Below are 13,209 nucleotides of genomic sequence, written 5' to 3'. Positions count from 1 at the left end.
AATTAAGTGGCCTCAGAGTAATATTTGTTGGCATATCCCAAAAGCTTAAATAAATATACCACTTGAAACTCTAACCATATTCAGATCTATCCAAAATGCTGTACAGGGGATGGTCAAGTATTTCATTAATCATTTAATTAATCTCCCAACTTGAGGGAAAATATGAGTCAGTAGTGCAAAATACAATCAGAAAATGGAAAATAAATTATCATTGTTTTTATTTTAATCACAAAAACTAAAAACAAAAATAAAAGAGCTTGGGAAGTTCACAAGAATATAGACCCATAAAAGACAGAGAATATGGACACATAAAAGCCCAAGTGAGCTTGAACTCAGGAAGCAGGCATTTTCTCCACCTGCCAGGTTGGAAAGTTCATCCATTTATTACCATCCAAATGAAATCTTTTCAGCAGGGTCAAAAGGGCCTTTGTTTGGACATTTAATTCACTGGCGATGTATTTCCTACGTTAGGATGCAAAACACCTCTCACATTGCTTTTTCATTAATTGCCTTCATTTTTCAAGTTCCCTGTTTGATTTATAGTCAATTAAAAACACCCTCAAAAGCCATGACTCATGTATGTTAAGTACAAATATGATTAATGCAACACCATGCACTCCATGGATGACCCGGCTACTAACCAAGGTCAGTGTCAAGGTGGCATGACCAACCAGTGTCCTGGTGAAAGAAACTCATAGGGAGGGTGGAAAGCCAGGAGTGCAGGTCATGGACAATCTGGTACTAACTGGATCCATTATAAACAAGGAAAAAGAGGTACTTTTTTGTATTTTTTTTAATATTACAGAGGAAAAATGAAACTTGGTTATGAACAGAAAAAATACAACACAGTAGAAATTCTCTGTCTCAACCAGGCTGATGAATATAGATAGGGAAATTAAGGGGCAAATTTCTTTGATGTGTCACCCTTAACATCAACAAAAACTACAAGAGACTAGACCAGAGAACTATGGATAAGAACCATGGGACTGAAATCCTAGGTTCAAATCTTGACACTGACAAATATGAGTGATATGACCTTGGGTAAATTGCTTTGCCTACCCCAGCCTTAGTACCCTTACCTCTAAAATGGGCACATGAGAGTATTTTGTCCCCTAAGGCCTGTTATGAGGTTCAAGGGGGCACTCCACACACACTGGTCAACACCCATGACGCTTTTGCAAATCCCAACATCTGTTCCTAAGGTATGCAAACTTTCTTACATTTTCCAGAAATGCTCTCTCTCTCTCTTTTCTTGCTGTCAGTGTGGGCATACAGCCTGTCATAAGGAAATCACTTAAGACTTATCCGTGCCTTTGTAGAAAAATGAACATATTGAAACTTCAGAACAATATCATAAAAGTCAATAGTAAAAAAAGAACATCAACCTAATGCTTTTGATATGTGATCTCCCAACAAAATGAGGTAAATAAGGACCTTTGGCACATTCTCTTACAAAGGAAGATTTATTCATATTAAAGAACTGCCTTCTCTGCTGTAATTAGTCCTTATTCCTGTTTTGTTTGTTTTTTGGTGCCAAATGATCTTTTATTTTATTTTTATGTTTTTCCGAATGACCTTTCAAAAGAACATTCTTACTAAAGTAAATGGTAGTATTCTCCCTCTATCTTATCTATATGCTTTCTTTTTTTTCTTTTTTCATATCCAGGTTTAGAAAAATGTTTAAAAATATGTTTTAATCAACCCAAGATTTAAAAAAAGTTCTATTGGTTCATAGAGTTCAAATCTTAAAAATCACTCACTTCTTCAGATTTTTAATACCCATGATTTGTCTTCTATAAAGCCTGGACTAGATAGTCACTGTAGGGAAACTGAACCCATCTAAGGTCCATGAATAACAGTAATAATAACAACCATAGCAGCAACAATAGCAATAGTGACAGTAATAATAATTGCAGCTTTAATTTATTCATTGCATTTTCAATGCATTCTACACATTTCTTCATCGATAATCACCAATTCTAAAAGTTAAGAACCGCTACTATCCTTCTTAGATGAGATCATCAAAAACTCAGAGGGTTCAAATGACTTGCTCATGGCCAGCCCAGCCTTAACATGACTGGCAAATAGAGTATGAACAGAAATTACGGGTCACTTTTGAGCTAAAGTGGCTAAACCTGTGTTTCTCCCATACTTTCTCTTGTCCCCAGCCAAGTGACATAAGAATGACTGGAAGGCTCAGAATGGTAGGACCAACTTGGAAGCAGCCTTAGTCCTCAAGTTCCTGTGTGGAGGGCAGACACTTGGAGTAGAGCTACCCAAGAAGTAGCCCAACCTGTATCCTCATGACCTGAATGAGAAATAAACTTTCATTGTGTCAGCTCACTGGAGTTGTTTGATACCAGGCCTATTCTAACTAGTGCAGGTTGATGATTAAAAGTGTAATTGTATGGCTTGTAACTCAGATGCAGCAATTTATCTGTGTGTAACTGTGTCTGTGTGTCTGTGTGTTTGTGTGTGTCTGTGGTCCACAATAAGTGATCGAGGAAGAATGAACAAGAAGAGGCAGGAAAGTGTTGGCCTGATAGTGCCTGGATGGCCAATGGGGTGTCCTTTCTGGACACTGGAAGTTGGAGACAACCCATAATTGAAGCTGGAGGGTCATGAGTATGGTTCCCCTAGCTACCTTGATGATCAGAGATCTCTCCATAATGCTAGGAAGATGTGTCTGAGCTGATGCGGCCAGGGCAGAATAGTCTGTTCTGTAATTTTGCAGAACACAAAATATTCAGGGGCTTATCACTTGGTCCTTTTCCACCTCAGCTGGTAGCTGCTCAGTTTTCCAGGCCACTTACTCTTCTGAAGCCTGGGTGTCGACTGGGAGTGTATAAGCAGCATCCCTATTCAGAGATCACGGGCTCAAGATGGTGAGTACCAGAATCACATGATTTTCATGTTGCAGATGAGCAAGCAACAACACAAACCCATTAAGAGAATTCAGGGTGTTGGAGGCCTTGAGGGAACCCTTACCACAAACCCCTTAAAGATTCCTCCCTGAATACAAAGGCCTTGAATAGATACCTCCTGAGTTTCTGCCTTCTAAACTGTCCTCTCCCTTCTTCTTGTACTTCTCATAAAAAAAAAAAAAAAAAAAAAAAAGGAAATAGCCACATCTTCCCAGCTCATCTTTCAAGACTGGGATGAAGGCAGGAAACTTTTGTCCAAGTTACCATGAGTTGGGGGCTTTGCATCACACCGTGAAAGATACAATGAAAGAGCTCCCCTGGTTACATTAGAAGAAATAGTGGGACACCATGTTCTGATCCTAGAAGCTTGTTGAAAAATGGCCTTTTAAAGACGAAAGCAAGTCTAGTTAGTGGAAAGGAGAGTAGAATAAAGAGTTATTTGGATGTGAAGAAAATAAAAGGCTTTAGAACAACTGAAGGAAAGATGTATTGGAGTGAACAGTGAATAAAATATTAGGGAAATAAAAGGAATGGAGGTGACCATTAGTAACAGTTAAAGGAGAAAAAGATAAGTCATTGAGAATTGAAGAAAAAGATGAAAAAGGATAAAAGGAAATATTACTGTCTGAACAAAGAGAGCAGGAAGCCGTGGACAGAATAAACATTCTCTATAGCCTGCTAAAAGCTGAACACAGAATTGGTTGAATATAAGTATGGGGTATGAGCAGATATAATACGTCTGTCAGGCAAGGACACAAGACTTTCAGACAACTTTACAGAATGGTGAAAAGTGTAGACATCAACTGATTGATTATGCTGTGTTTACATCTTCTACAAGACAAAACTTTATAATGATTGGAAACCAAAGCTCTTAAGTATTGTAAAGAAACAGGAAAAATGGAAAATACAAATGCCATAAGTAGAGTTCAAGAGATGTTACTAGCCTGGTGTCTTTTAACCTAAAATTTTATTACCTAAAACATCAATTTTGTGTGTGCCTGTGTGTGTCTGTGTGTGTGTCTGTGTGTGTGTCTGTGTGTCTGTGTCTGTGTGTCACTAACATGATCCTAACCATTTCCTGGATCTTAGTATACAACTTCAAGTATTTTTTAGCTTTCTGGTTCTGTTTGATTCTTTTCCATTTTCACCCAGACGCTAGCCTTGTGTCAATATGGCCTTCGTTCTGAGAGTACCCACCACTCACCAGTTTCTTGGTTAATCACATTTTCAAGAGATCGAAACCATAGGGAAACCCATGAAAGAAACAGAATGAGAGAGGGGAGAGGGAGAGGGAGGGAGAGAGTAGGGGGAATGTTCATTGGCTAGGGGGAAACTTCTTTAATACTCCGGACTTTTCCTTTCCTCTAGAACAGAGCAATACTTTGCTACTTCTTCTAGAAATCCAGATTTTTCCCAAACAATATTCAGTAGGCATTCTGGAGTCTATGGAAACTATCTTCTTCATTTAGGTACAATTAACCTTATTCTCAGGGCCTAACTCATAACAGTCTATGTATATTGCTTTGAGATGAACTCAGAAGTACCAAACCAAATCTACTCTCCGTATTTTTTTTTAACCCTACGAAGACATATGAACCTACAGTTTCACCGAGAGGGGAGCTAGTCAGATTTTGCTGATTCAACAATTTATACACAAATTCATATATAAAATTTTAAATATCCTCAATTCCCATATTACTGACTTTTCCTAAATGTGCTATCATTGATAATCAAGCTGGTTCCATTTAGCATTTACTAGCTTACACAGAACCAACAACCATAACCCACATAATTACTTAGGGGATTAAAAAAAAAACACAGATACACACAAAACTGTGATATTGGAATGTACAGTATGGTCTGGTTTAAATTAAAAAGATCCCCCAAAGTATGATTGTTTCCAGCTTCTCAGCGGTGAATTAAAAGCTGTTTGGTGTCGCGAGGATTACAGAAGCAATCACATTTATGGGCCTGCTTTGCATACCAACTCTATTAATTTCCATACTCAGGGTGGTTTCACATTCCCACCCATGTTAATATACGTGCCATTTGGGATAACCATTTGCAAAAAAGAAAAAAGAAAAGAAAGAAAAGGGAGAGAGAGAGAAAGAGAAGAGAGAAGATGAGACAGATAAGAGAAGAGCCAGAAAAATGGTTCTCTTAAACAAAGTTCCCTTTGAAACACATTGATTCTGATAAATAGAAGACTCAAAAGACAAATGAGGGTTCCTGATGGTCTGACTCAAAAGTCACACTCAGGGATCAAATTAACATGAAATCACATATTGGAATTCACTTCTTGTGCCGATCCTGCACCTTGTCATTGCAGACTCTAATTACTGACATGATTTCATTGGTGTAATTGCATCAAGATGCTCACGGACTTCACCTTGGGTAGCTGCCTTGCTGCTCAGCATTGCGTCTTCATTACCGTGTTCCTTTCAACTCTTAAAATGTGTTCCAGCCTCACAGAATAATCCAATCACACAGGCTGATTTTGTTTTGTTTTGTTTTTGTTTTGTTTTGTTTTCCTTTCCTTTAAACATACCAGCCACAGAGCACAGGAATGAAGGAGTATGGTCAGTGTGGAAGACGAACCTGAGACCATAAGGGCAAATGCACAGTAATCTTCCCTAAAGGGACCTTGGAGCATCTGACCAAATTAAATCACTGTTTTCATATCCTTCATTCCCGGATGTTAAAAAATGGTGCCCAAGAGTCTACAATTAAATGGTTATTTGCCTACCATCAATTTTAAATTCTATTGTGCTAAAACTATGCTCACCACACATTTAGCAATGTACGCCCTACTCTCCTGAAGATAAAACAATGTGATGTTGGCATTAAAAATAGGAAGAGATGATAACCACAGATCTGACAGGAGAATATTTTCATTGGAATTTGGGGGGATTTGAGTTTACTCCACAAAATAGCCAGTAGAGTTTCTGAATCTTTCTTTTTTTTTTTTTTAATGATTTTATTTTATTAATTTTTTAAACATGATTTATTGTCAAATTGGCTAATATACAGTGTGTGAAGTGTGCACTTGAGTTTTGGGGTAGATTCCCGTGGTTCATCGCTTACATACAACACCCAGTGCTCATCCCAACAAGTGCCCTCCTCAACGCCCATCACCCATTATCCCCTTTCCCCCAAGCCCCCATCCTCCCTCAATTTGGTCTCTGTATTTAAAAGTCTCTTATGGTTTGCCTCCCTACCTCTGTGAATCTTTCTGAAGAGCCTCAATTAGCCTTCAGAATAGGAGTTTTGAATTCCTAGGACTAAAAATTCCCAGAAGCCAACCTGCTCTCACCATCATTTTGACCTAACACTATTCACAAGAAATCCCGATCAAACATCAATCCATGGGAAGACAATGGTTTTGCACTCAGGGATCTGCCCAAGTGAAATGGATTTCGTTTCCTTACGTTGGAGACTGGTGGTCCCCTTTTCTGGGAGTAGTGGGGAAATGCTCACTGATGACAAAATACTACAAAGCGATACACAACTACTCTGTTCACCTCTCAGCTAACAAGGCCCTAGGTCAAGAGCTTCCACCCTGGGTCAAGCAGAGACAGAAAACAATCAGAAAACACTTAGCTTAGGGAATACCACATCCTGAGACACATTCTCAGACATTGGTGAGTTCGAACACGAAAATGGGCCAAAAGAATCATCAAGTGACATTGCTTACGGTTTAGAATCGCCTGGTCCTCAATGAACTGAGCCGGCTGATCGATATGGAACAATTTCTGCTGAAATCCAGGCGTGCAGTCCAAATCTTCTGCAGATGTTAGCAGCAGCACCTGAGAAAAAAACCGAAGCCATCAATATTTTAACTGCGGCTTATGTGTTTGCCCTGCTAACTTTTACCAAATCTGTGACTTTTAGAAATGAGCTGAGGTTTTAATTTTATTTCGCAAATGAAGAGGTAAGTTGATATTTCTCCCGTGGCTGCCAACAATTCGTTTTGGCGATGAGATTTGGAAAACACGCAAATGGGAACAGCTGCTGCAGTTTCCATTAAGTTGCCGTTAAAGAAATAACTTTGTCAGATTTTTACACCTGCTAAGACTCTCACCATGGTTTCTATGTGTGAAATTTCGTTACAAAAACAGTCAATTTCATATGATGCCTGAGCTAAAACCAACTTCACTGTCACAGATGCAAAGGAGCAGTGCCATCTATAATGAGGAGGAAAGCACAACTATTCCATTGGAAATTACTTCCCAAAGGAATTGAGGGCCCACTAGACCTTTGCAATCCAATATGGTGGCCTTGAGACACTCACAGCTACTAAGCATGTGAAATGTAGCTGGGCTGAAAATGTCAGTGTAAAATACACATAGGATTTTAAAGACTGACTACAAAAAATTAAAACAAAATAATGTAAAATAATGAATAATTTGTATATAGATTACTGTTCAAATAATAATATTTTACAGACCGGACTAAACAGATACGTTGTTAAAGTCAATTTTACCACTTTCTTTGTACTTGTGTAAGTTTGGCTACTAGAAAACCTAAAATTCACAATTGCTTCCAAAAGCTCAGCTTTGTCTTTGCAAATCCTTGGGGTTCTTCATCCCAGAGTCAAAAATGTAGGCTATATGTTTTGGAATATAATAGTAGGTGACACACTCCTGGGCAAGGGGTAATTCAGTAAGGCAAGGAAGAGTTGTAGGTTTAGTAGGCAAAGACTACAAGCCCTGTGAAGATAGGAGTTACCTCTTTTTCCCCAACTTTGATACCAAGGACCTACCATGTATACTGGCACAGAGAAGATGCTCCATAAAACTTAACATACAATTGCTAACGTTTTTCAGCCTTTAGTACATGGCAACCATGTCTACGTTTGCTACGCATCATCTCCTTTAATCCCCACAGCAGCCCTATGATGTATTTAGTATTTTAAATGTTTATTTACTTTGAAAGAGAGAGAGAGAGAGCAGGGGAGGGACACAGAGAGAAGAAGAGAGAATCCCAAGCAGGCTCTGCGCTGTCCACTCAGAGCCCGATACGGGGCTCGAACTCATGAACCAAGTTGAAATCAAGAGTTGGTCGCTCAACTAACCAAGCCATTCAGGTACCCCATATTTAATTTCTTATAGGAAATTAAATTCTTACATTTTACAAAGGGCCTGATGTTCTCACACATTGGCCCAAGATCCAAGATTGTAGAGTTGGGACAGGTAGAGCCAGGATCCAAATCCAGGCTTAGGTGTCCTCTGAGATGGATCATGGTCAGAGCTCCTCCCAGACCCCACAGGCTTTCCACACCCTAGGGCAGGACTTTACATTTGGCTGAGCTACTTCTCTGAATCCCATGGAAGGCTGCTTTAACAGCATGGTGCCAGCAGAGAGCGTTCGGAGATTCTCAGTAGCAGCCCTCCACCATACCAGGTGGGAACTGGTGCACAAATACCTCAGCTCTCTCCCCCTCTGGAGCCATACATGGGAGGCAAGTGTTCTGTCTCCCTATTTCCACTTGGAATTCAACTCCAGTTGTCCACAATGGCATCTAGCTTGATAACTCATCTTCCATTCACTGCCTTTTCTTCCCTGGCTCATTTCCTCAACTCCTGTTGCTATTTCTCTGACACCACTCTCCAAAGAAAGCTACTTGCACTCCAATCCTTGACTTAGTGTCTGCTTCTTGGGAAACCAAACTTTGATATTAGGATACAAACTCTTAACCACTGTACACAGCTGCTGAAGAAAACTCATTATCGTCCCCACCAGCAAACTCAAAGGGTTGTACACAAGGTTGGAAGCTGTGGAACCCGGGCTTCTCTGTAAATAACAGCCCACTGAAATGCACTGAACCCCAAGGAATAAGACAAAGAATCAATCTTTGGAGGTTCATGGTGTGGTCAGACTGAGGAACATCAGAGAAATTGAAATGGGGGAATCATCACCCTGACCGACATCATCTCTCTAAAATCAAAGGGGTTAGGGTATTATTATAGCTCTGTACCTGAGCAATTCTGCTTGTGAAACTTCCCCTTGCCTGCAGAGCAGGCTCTGGTTAGATTGCTTCCGAGGCAGTCATAATGCTAACACCCCAAGGGGCACACACACAGAATGCAGATTCAGGACTCAGAATAATTTGCTGGCGATTTTGCAAGCAGAAAATCTTTAACTGGCCAACAGCTAATTCAGTTAAATAGCAAATGGTCAAAGGTTGCCTCCAGGCATCCTGCGCCTACAATTATACCTTAACCTTCTAATCAGCTAATTCCGCCCTCAACCCCAGACCAGTAAACCAGTCACCTCGTAGGAACTGAGGAGATACCATTTCTCTCTGGATCCTGAGGATAAGAATCCAGAACTGATTGAGAGGAAGGAAGAGCCGCGCCCCTGTTCTTGTCTCTCTGTAGCTCCTTCTCCTTCCTGATTTCTTGGTGGGCTCTATTCAGGATTCTTCTGGAGTCAGGAAGGAAAAATACACCTTTCCCAACAGCTAATCCTCAGGGAGGGTGGGAGGGGTCAAAAGACTCCCAGAGGTTCAGCTTGGTTTTATAAATTCTTAGGTGCCTCCACCCACTAAAATTCAGGTTAAATGCTTTTAATGGAAAAACAGGCAGCAGTCTCCTGGGCAAGGTGTGACTTAGGAAGTAAGAGAGAGCCCCTCCTCCCTGCATTGAGTTCATTCACTTAGTCCCCCAAATTTATTACTCTCCTGGGGATTCAGCAAGCACTCTGTTAGGTGCTGTTCTGGAGCCCGTATAGAAGCATAATCATGCAGTAATTAAAAGCAAAAACTCCCGAGTCTTTTGCTTGGTTCAAATCTTGGCTCTTTCCTTTACTGACTGACAGTAACAGAAATATGGGGAAATGAGATGTGAACTGAGAGGAGCTATACGGACTCAACGGATGGTGCATCTAAAGCAACTAGAATAGTGTTGCACAGGAGAGTGGTCAGCAAATGTTAGCTGTTAATGTGGAGCAGAAAAGGTGCCAGGCATTAGCAAATCATAATTTAATTAATTAACTAGAATTTAAATTGAAGGGAAATTACAGGTCTCTCTGGGAGCATGTCAAAGCCAGGGACAGGGAGTCTGATTTCATCTAGGGGGATTAGAGAAAGCAAATCCACAGAAGAGACATCTCTCTGCTTTGATCTCAAAGATGGGTCAGAATTAGCTAGCTAAGTGGAGGGGAATATAGACTTGTCCTTTTAAGCCACACGCTCTGTGCTTTCACATGAATTCCTTTGTGTCTGTCTGGGTTTCATGTAACACATCTCTGCAATGACAAAACTTCATTTAAAAAAGAATCCAGACTAATTTGGGGGCTCTTCCCCAACACTGACTTCCACCTGGGCAGTAGTGGTAGTTTCAACTTACTGCCATTGCCCCTTGACTTTTTAGCAGAATTTAAGCAATATCTGTGCATGACTTTGTCACAGACACCCACCCTTCAATCTCAATCATACTGAGTTTGGTGGAAGAATGTCAAGAAGCATCCCTCTTTGGTTTAAAAGTATTTGGACATTAGTCCAGAACCAAGCAAGCCTCTTCTTCAACATTATCAGATGTCACTCTTATAAATATATGACCTAGAGGGGCGCCTGGATGGCTCAGTCAGTTGAGTGACTTTGGCTCAGGTCACGATCTCACTGCTTGTGAGTTCGAGCCCCACGTCGGGCTCTGTGCTGACAGCTCAGAGCCTGGAGCCTGCTTCTGATTCTGTGTCTCCCTCTCTCTGCTGCCCACCCCCACCCTCTCTCTCTCTCAAAAATAAATATTTAAAAAAATAAAAAAATATATACGACCTAGATACACTTTCCCCCAAATCCCCTTTAACGTTTCCAGAATATATGCTATGAACAACATTCTGAACTTATCTTTAATGCCTTGGGAATTATGGTCTTCCTATATGGTTCTTTTGTTCATGTATGCATTACCTTGTACTTCATAAACAACAGGCAACCAATACACCTTTGAAAGCTCAGCAGTGATCGACTTTTGTGATCACCAAAGGATTTCTATTATTTGAAAATTACAATCAGTCTGCTTATGAAAGCAGATTCATGTTCAGACAAACTACAGGCACAGGACACAGCCACACTGGTTCTGTATGAATTCCCAGTTTATCTGCTGCCATTTACCAGCTGTAACCTTGGGCAAGCAACCTTCCGGGGCTCAGTTTCCTCAGACGGAAATGGGAACAATAATAGTATCTTAAGGTTATCATCAGGAGGAAGTGAGTTACTTGTTGTAAGGAGACTTATGTAGTACCAGGCACACAGTAGTTGCTCAAGAAATGTTTGCTATCATTATCATTGTTTCTATATATTACGTTTAAGCCAATATACATGTTTCACTGGTATTCTATTGCCCAGGGTAGACATTCACAGATGTCATCAAAAGATTACTTTAGTTGTTACTGTAAAACTGTTCAGTGTACAGACTGTGCTCAGAAATATTTCAAGGGGAACAGCAGGGGCCTGAGTCACGTAGAGATGGGAGGGGAGTTGCATCTTGGGGTCAGGTGCACAATGAAAAACATCAGTGCCTGTTGCGAGCTGAGTTGTGCTGCTTTTGCAGAACACCAAGCCCAGAGCTCTGTCCTCTGTGTAAGAGCCCCTGCCCTAGACAAACACACCAATAGCAAAGCCTTACATCACACTCTTCATACCTGCTTCTTTTTTTTAGCGTCCATTTCTTTGCTGCTGTTTAGAGCTTTCTTTTTGAAAAAAGAAAGGGTTTATGTTTATCCTGACAGGTAGTGATTCAAGAACATAGCCAACTTTAGAATTTGCTTCCAGAAAAAAAATTTTTTTTTTCTGTCCCAGACTGCAGGTTGCCAACTGGCAGCATATGGGATGGATGTGGCCAGCAGATTTGGTTAGTTTAGCCATAGCAGTCTGTCATAAAAGTTAAATTATCATATTATAAAGAGCGCACCCCTCTTGGCTGTCCCCCATATTACTTCTTCTGCTTGCTTGACTCCGTCACACACATATCTGCCCCCCTGCCCCTGCCCTGTCCCTGACATTTGAATTTGCAACCCCTACTTTAGACTTTGGAAAGAGGCTTTTTAAGCAAAGAACGCTCCTTGTTACAAGGCTTTAGCTACTTGTCATAATGGTATCCATAACTGTGTGCTCCTGGCTCTGTTGTAGTGATTTCGGCCATGTGACTAAACTCTGGTCAACATAAAGGGAGGAAAAGGATTTTCCCCACTTCTTGGCCTGGCCCCTGAAATGCCCTCTCTTCCCCATCTATGAAAACAGAAAGGAAGGACTTCCAAGATGGTGGAGTCATCCAATAGAAAGAGCCCAGAAATAGGTCCCTGCTTAGAAGACAAGGACTTAGGAGAGAGGTACCCAACAAGGAAACCCCACATGCATTGTGGAGACCCTGAGATCTGGGGGTGTTTGCGTGAGTCAGCAGCTCACCTGCCCCACTCTATGCTAAACATGGAAGGGACAAGGACAGAGGGGCTTCTACACCATGGCATCACAGATACATCACCAGAGGCCAGAGACAAATATCAGGACTGAAGAAAGCTTAACTCAACTGTATTTGAAGCAGCCATAAATAAAAAAAAAAAAAAAAAGAGAAGTTTCCTGCCACAAATAATTATCTCAGCAGGCAGTGAACAATCTCAGATCTCATCCTCTCTTAAGCCAGCTCCAAAATGGTATTTTCCAAGCGAACTCACTAGTGTCTCCTGGCCCCTGGTTGTTTTCCTCTCACTGACTCACTGCTTTTTGCTATGAACGTGGATGGACAGTTACTTTATCCTTGCTACAAAACACCTCTGGTTTACTCTTGTCAAAGTCTGTCTATTGGACTCAGTTTGGAGGGGCTGAGACTGACGGGAAAAAAGGCTACTGGCTCTGACTTGCAGGATATAAAAATGTTACAGCAATGAATTTTGATTGACTCTTTATCCTGCCAGAGTCCCCAGAGGGTTTATAAAGGCACTCTACCTACAGGGAAAGCATGGAGAAAAGAGGTATTTCAAAGACATGTGTGGGCACACCCATGCCCACACACACACGTGCACACACACGTGTGGGCACATGTCAATATCCTCACTGACATGTAAGCTCATGTCACCCACACTAGCTCTAAATCTGACCTCCTTACAATCTTCCTGGTGTTTCATGGCCACACAACACACAACACCTGCCACCATCTTGGCCATAATGTAACAGACTCTTAGAAATGATTCTGTGAGTCTTGGGAAGATAAAGAGACAGAATACTACCAGTTTGGTGAGTCCTTCATGCACAAGTTGAGCTGTTGAGTGTTGTTGCCTTCACACACAA

The 13,209-nt window shown here is 40.9% G+C and overlaps 1 protein-coding gene across 2 annotated transcripts in view; it reads right to left on the bottom strand.

Moving 5' to 3' along the window:
* CDH13 (cadherin 13) overlaps nt 1-13,209 on the bottom strand; it is a 1,038,962-nt gene that overhangs the window by 807,738 nt on the left and 218,015 nt on the right. For both annotated transcript variants that reach the window (XM_045441270.1, XM_045441271.1), the window contains exon 2: nt 6,619-6,730. In XM_045441270.1, coding sequence (XP_045297226.1) covers nt 6,619-6,730 — 112 coding nt within the window. The remainder of the gene's footprint in view (nt 1-6,618; nt 6,731-13,209) is intronic.

This window comes from Leopardus geoffroyi, chromosome E2 (assembly GCF_018350155.1).
Source record: "Leopardus geoffroyi isolate Oge1 chromosome E2, O.geoffroyi_Oge1_pat1.0, whole genome shotgun sequence".
In the NCBI taxonomy this organism is placed as follows: Eukaryota; Metazoa; Chordata; class Mammalia; order Carnivora; family Felidae; genus Leopardus; species Leopardus geoffroyi.
This window is presented reverse-complemented; position numbering and strand designations above follow the sequence as displayed.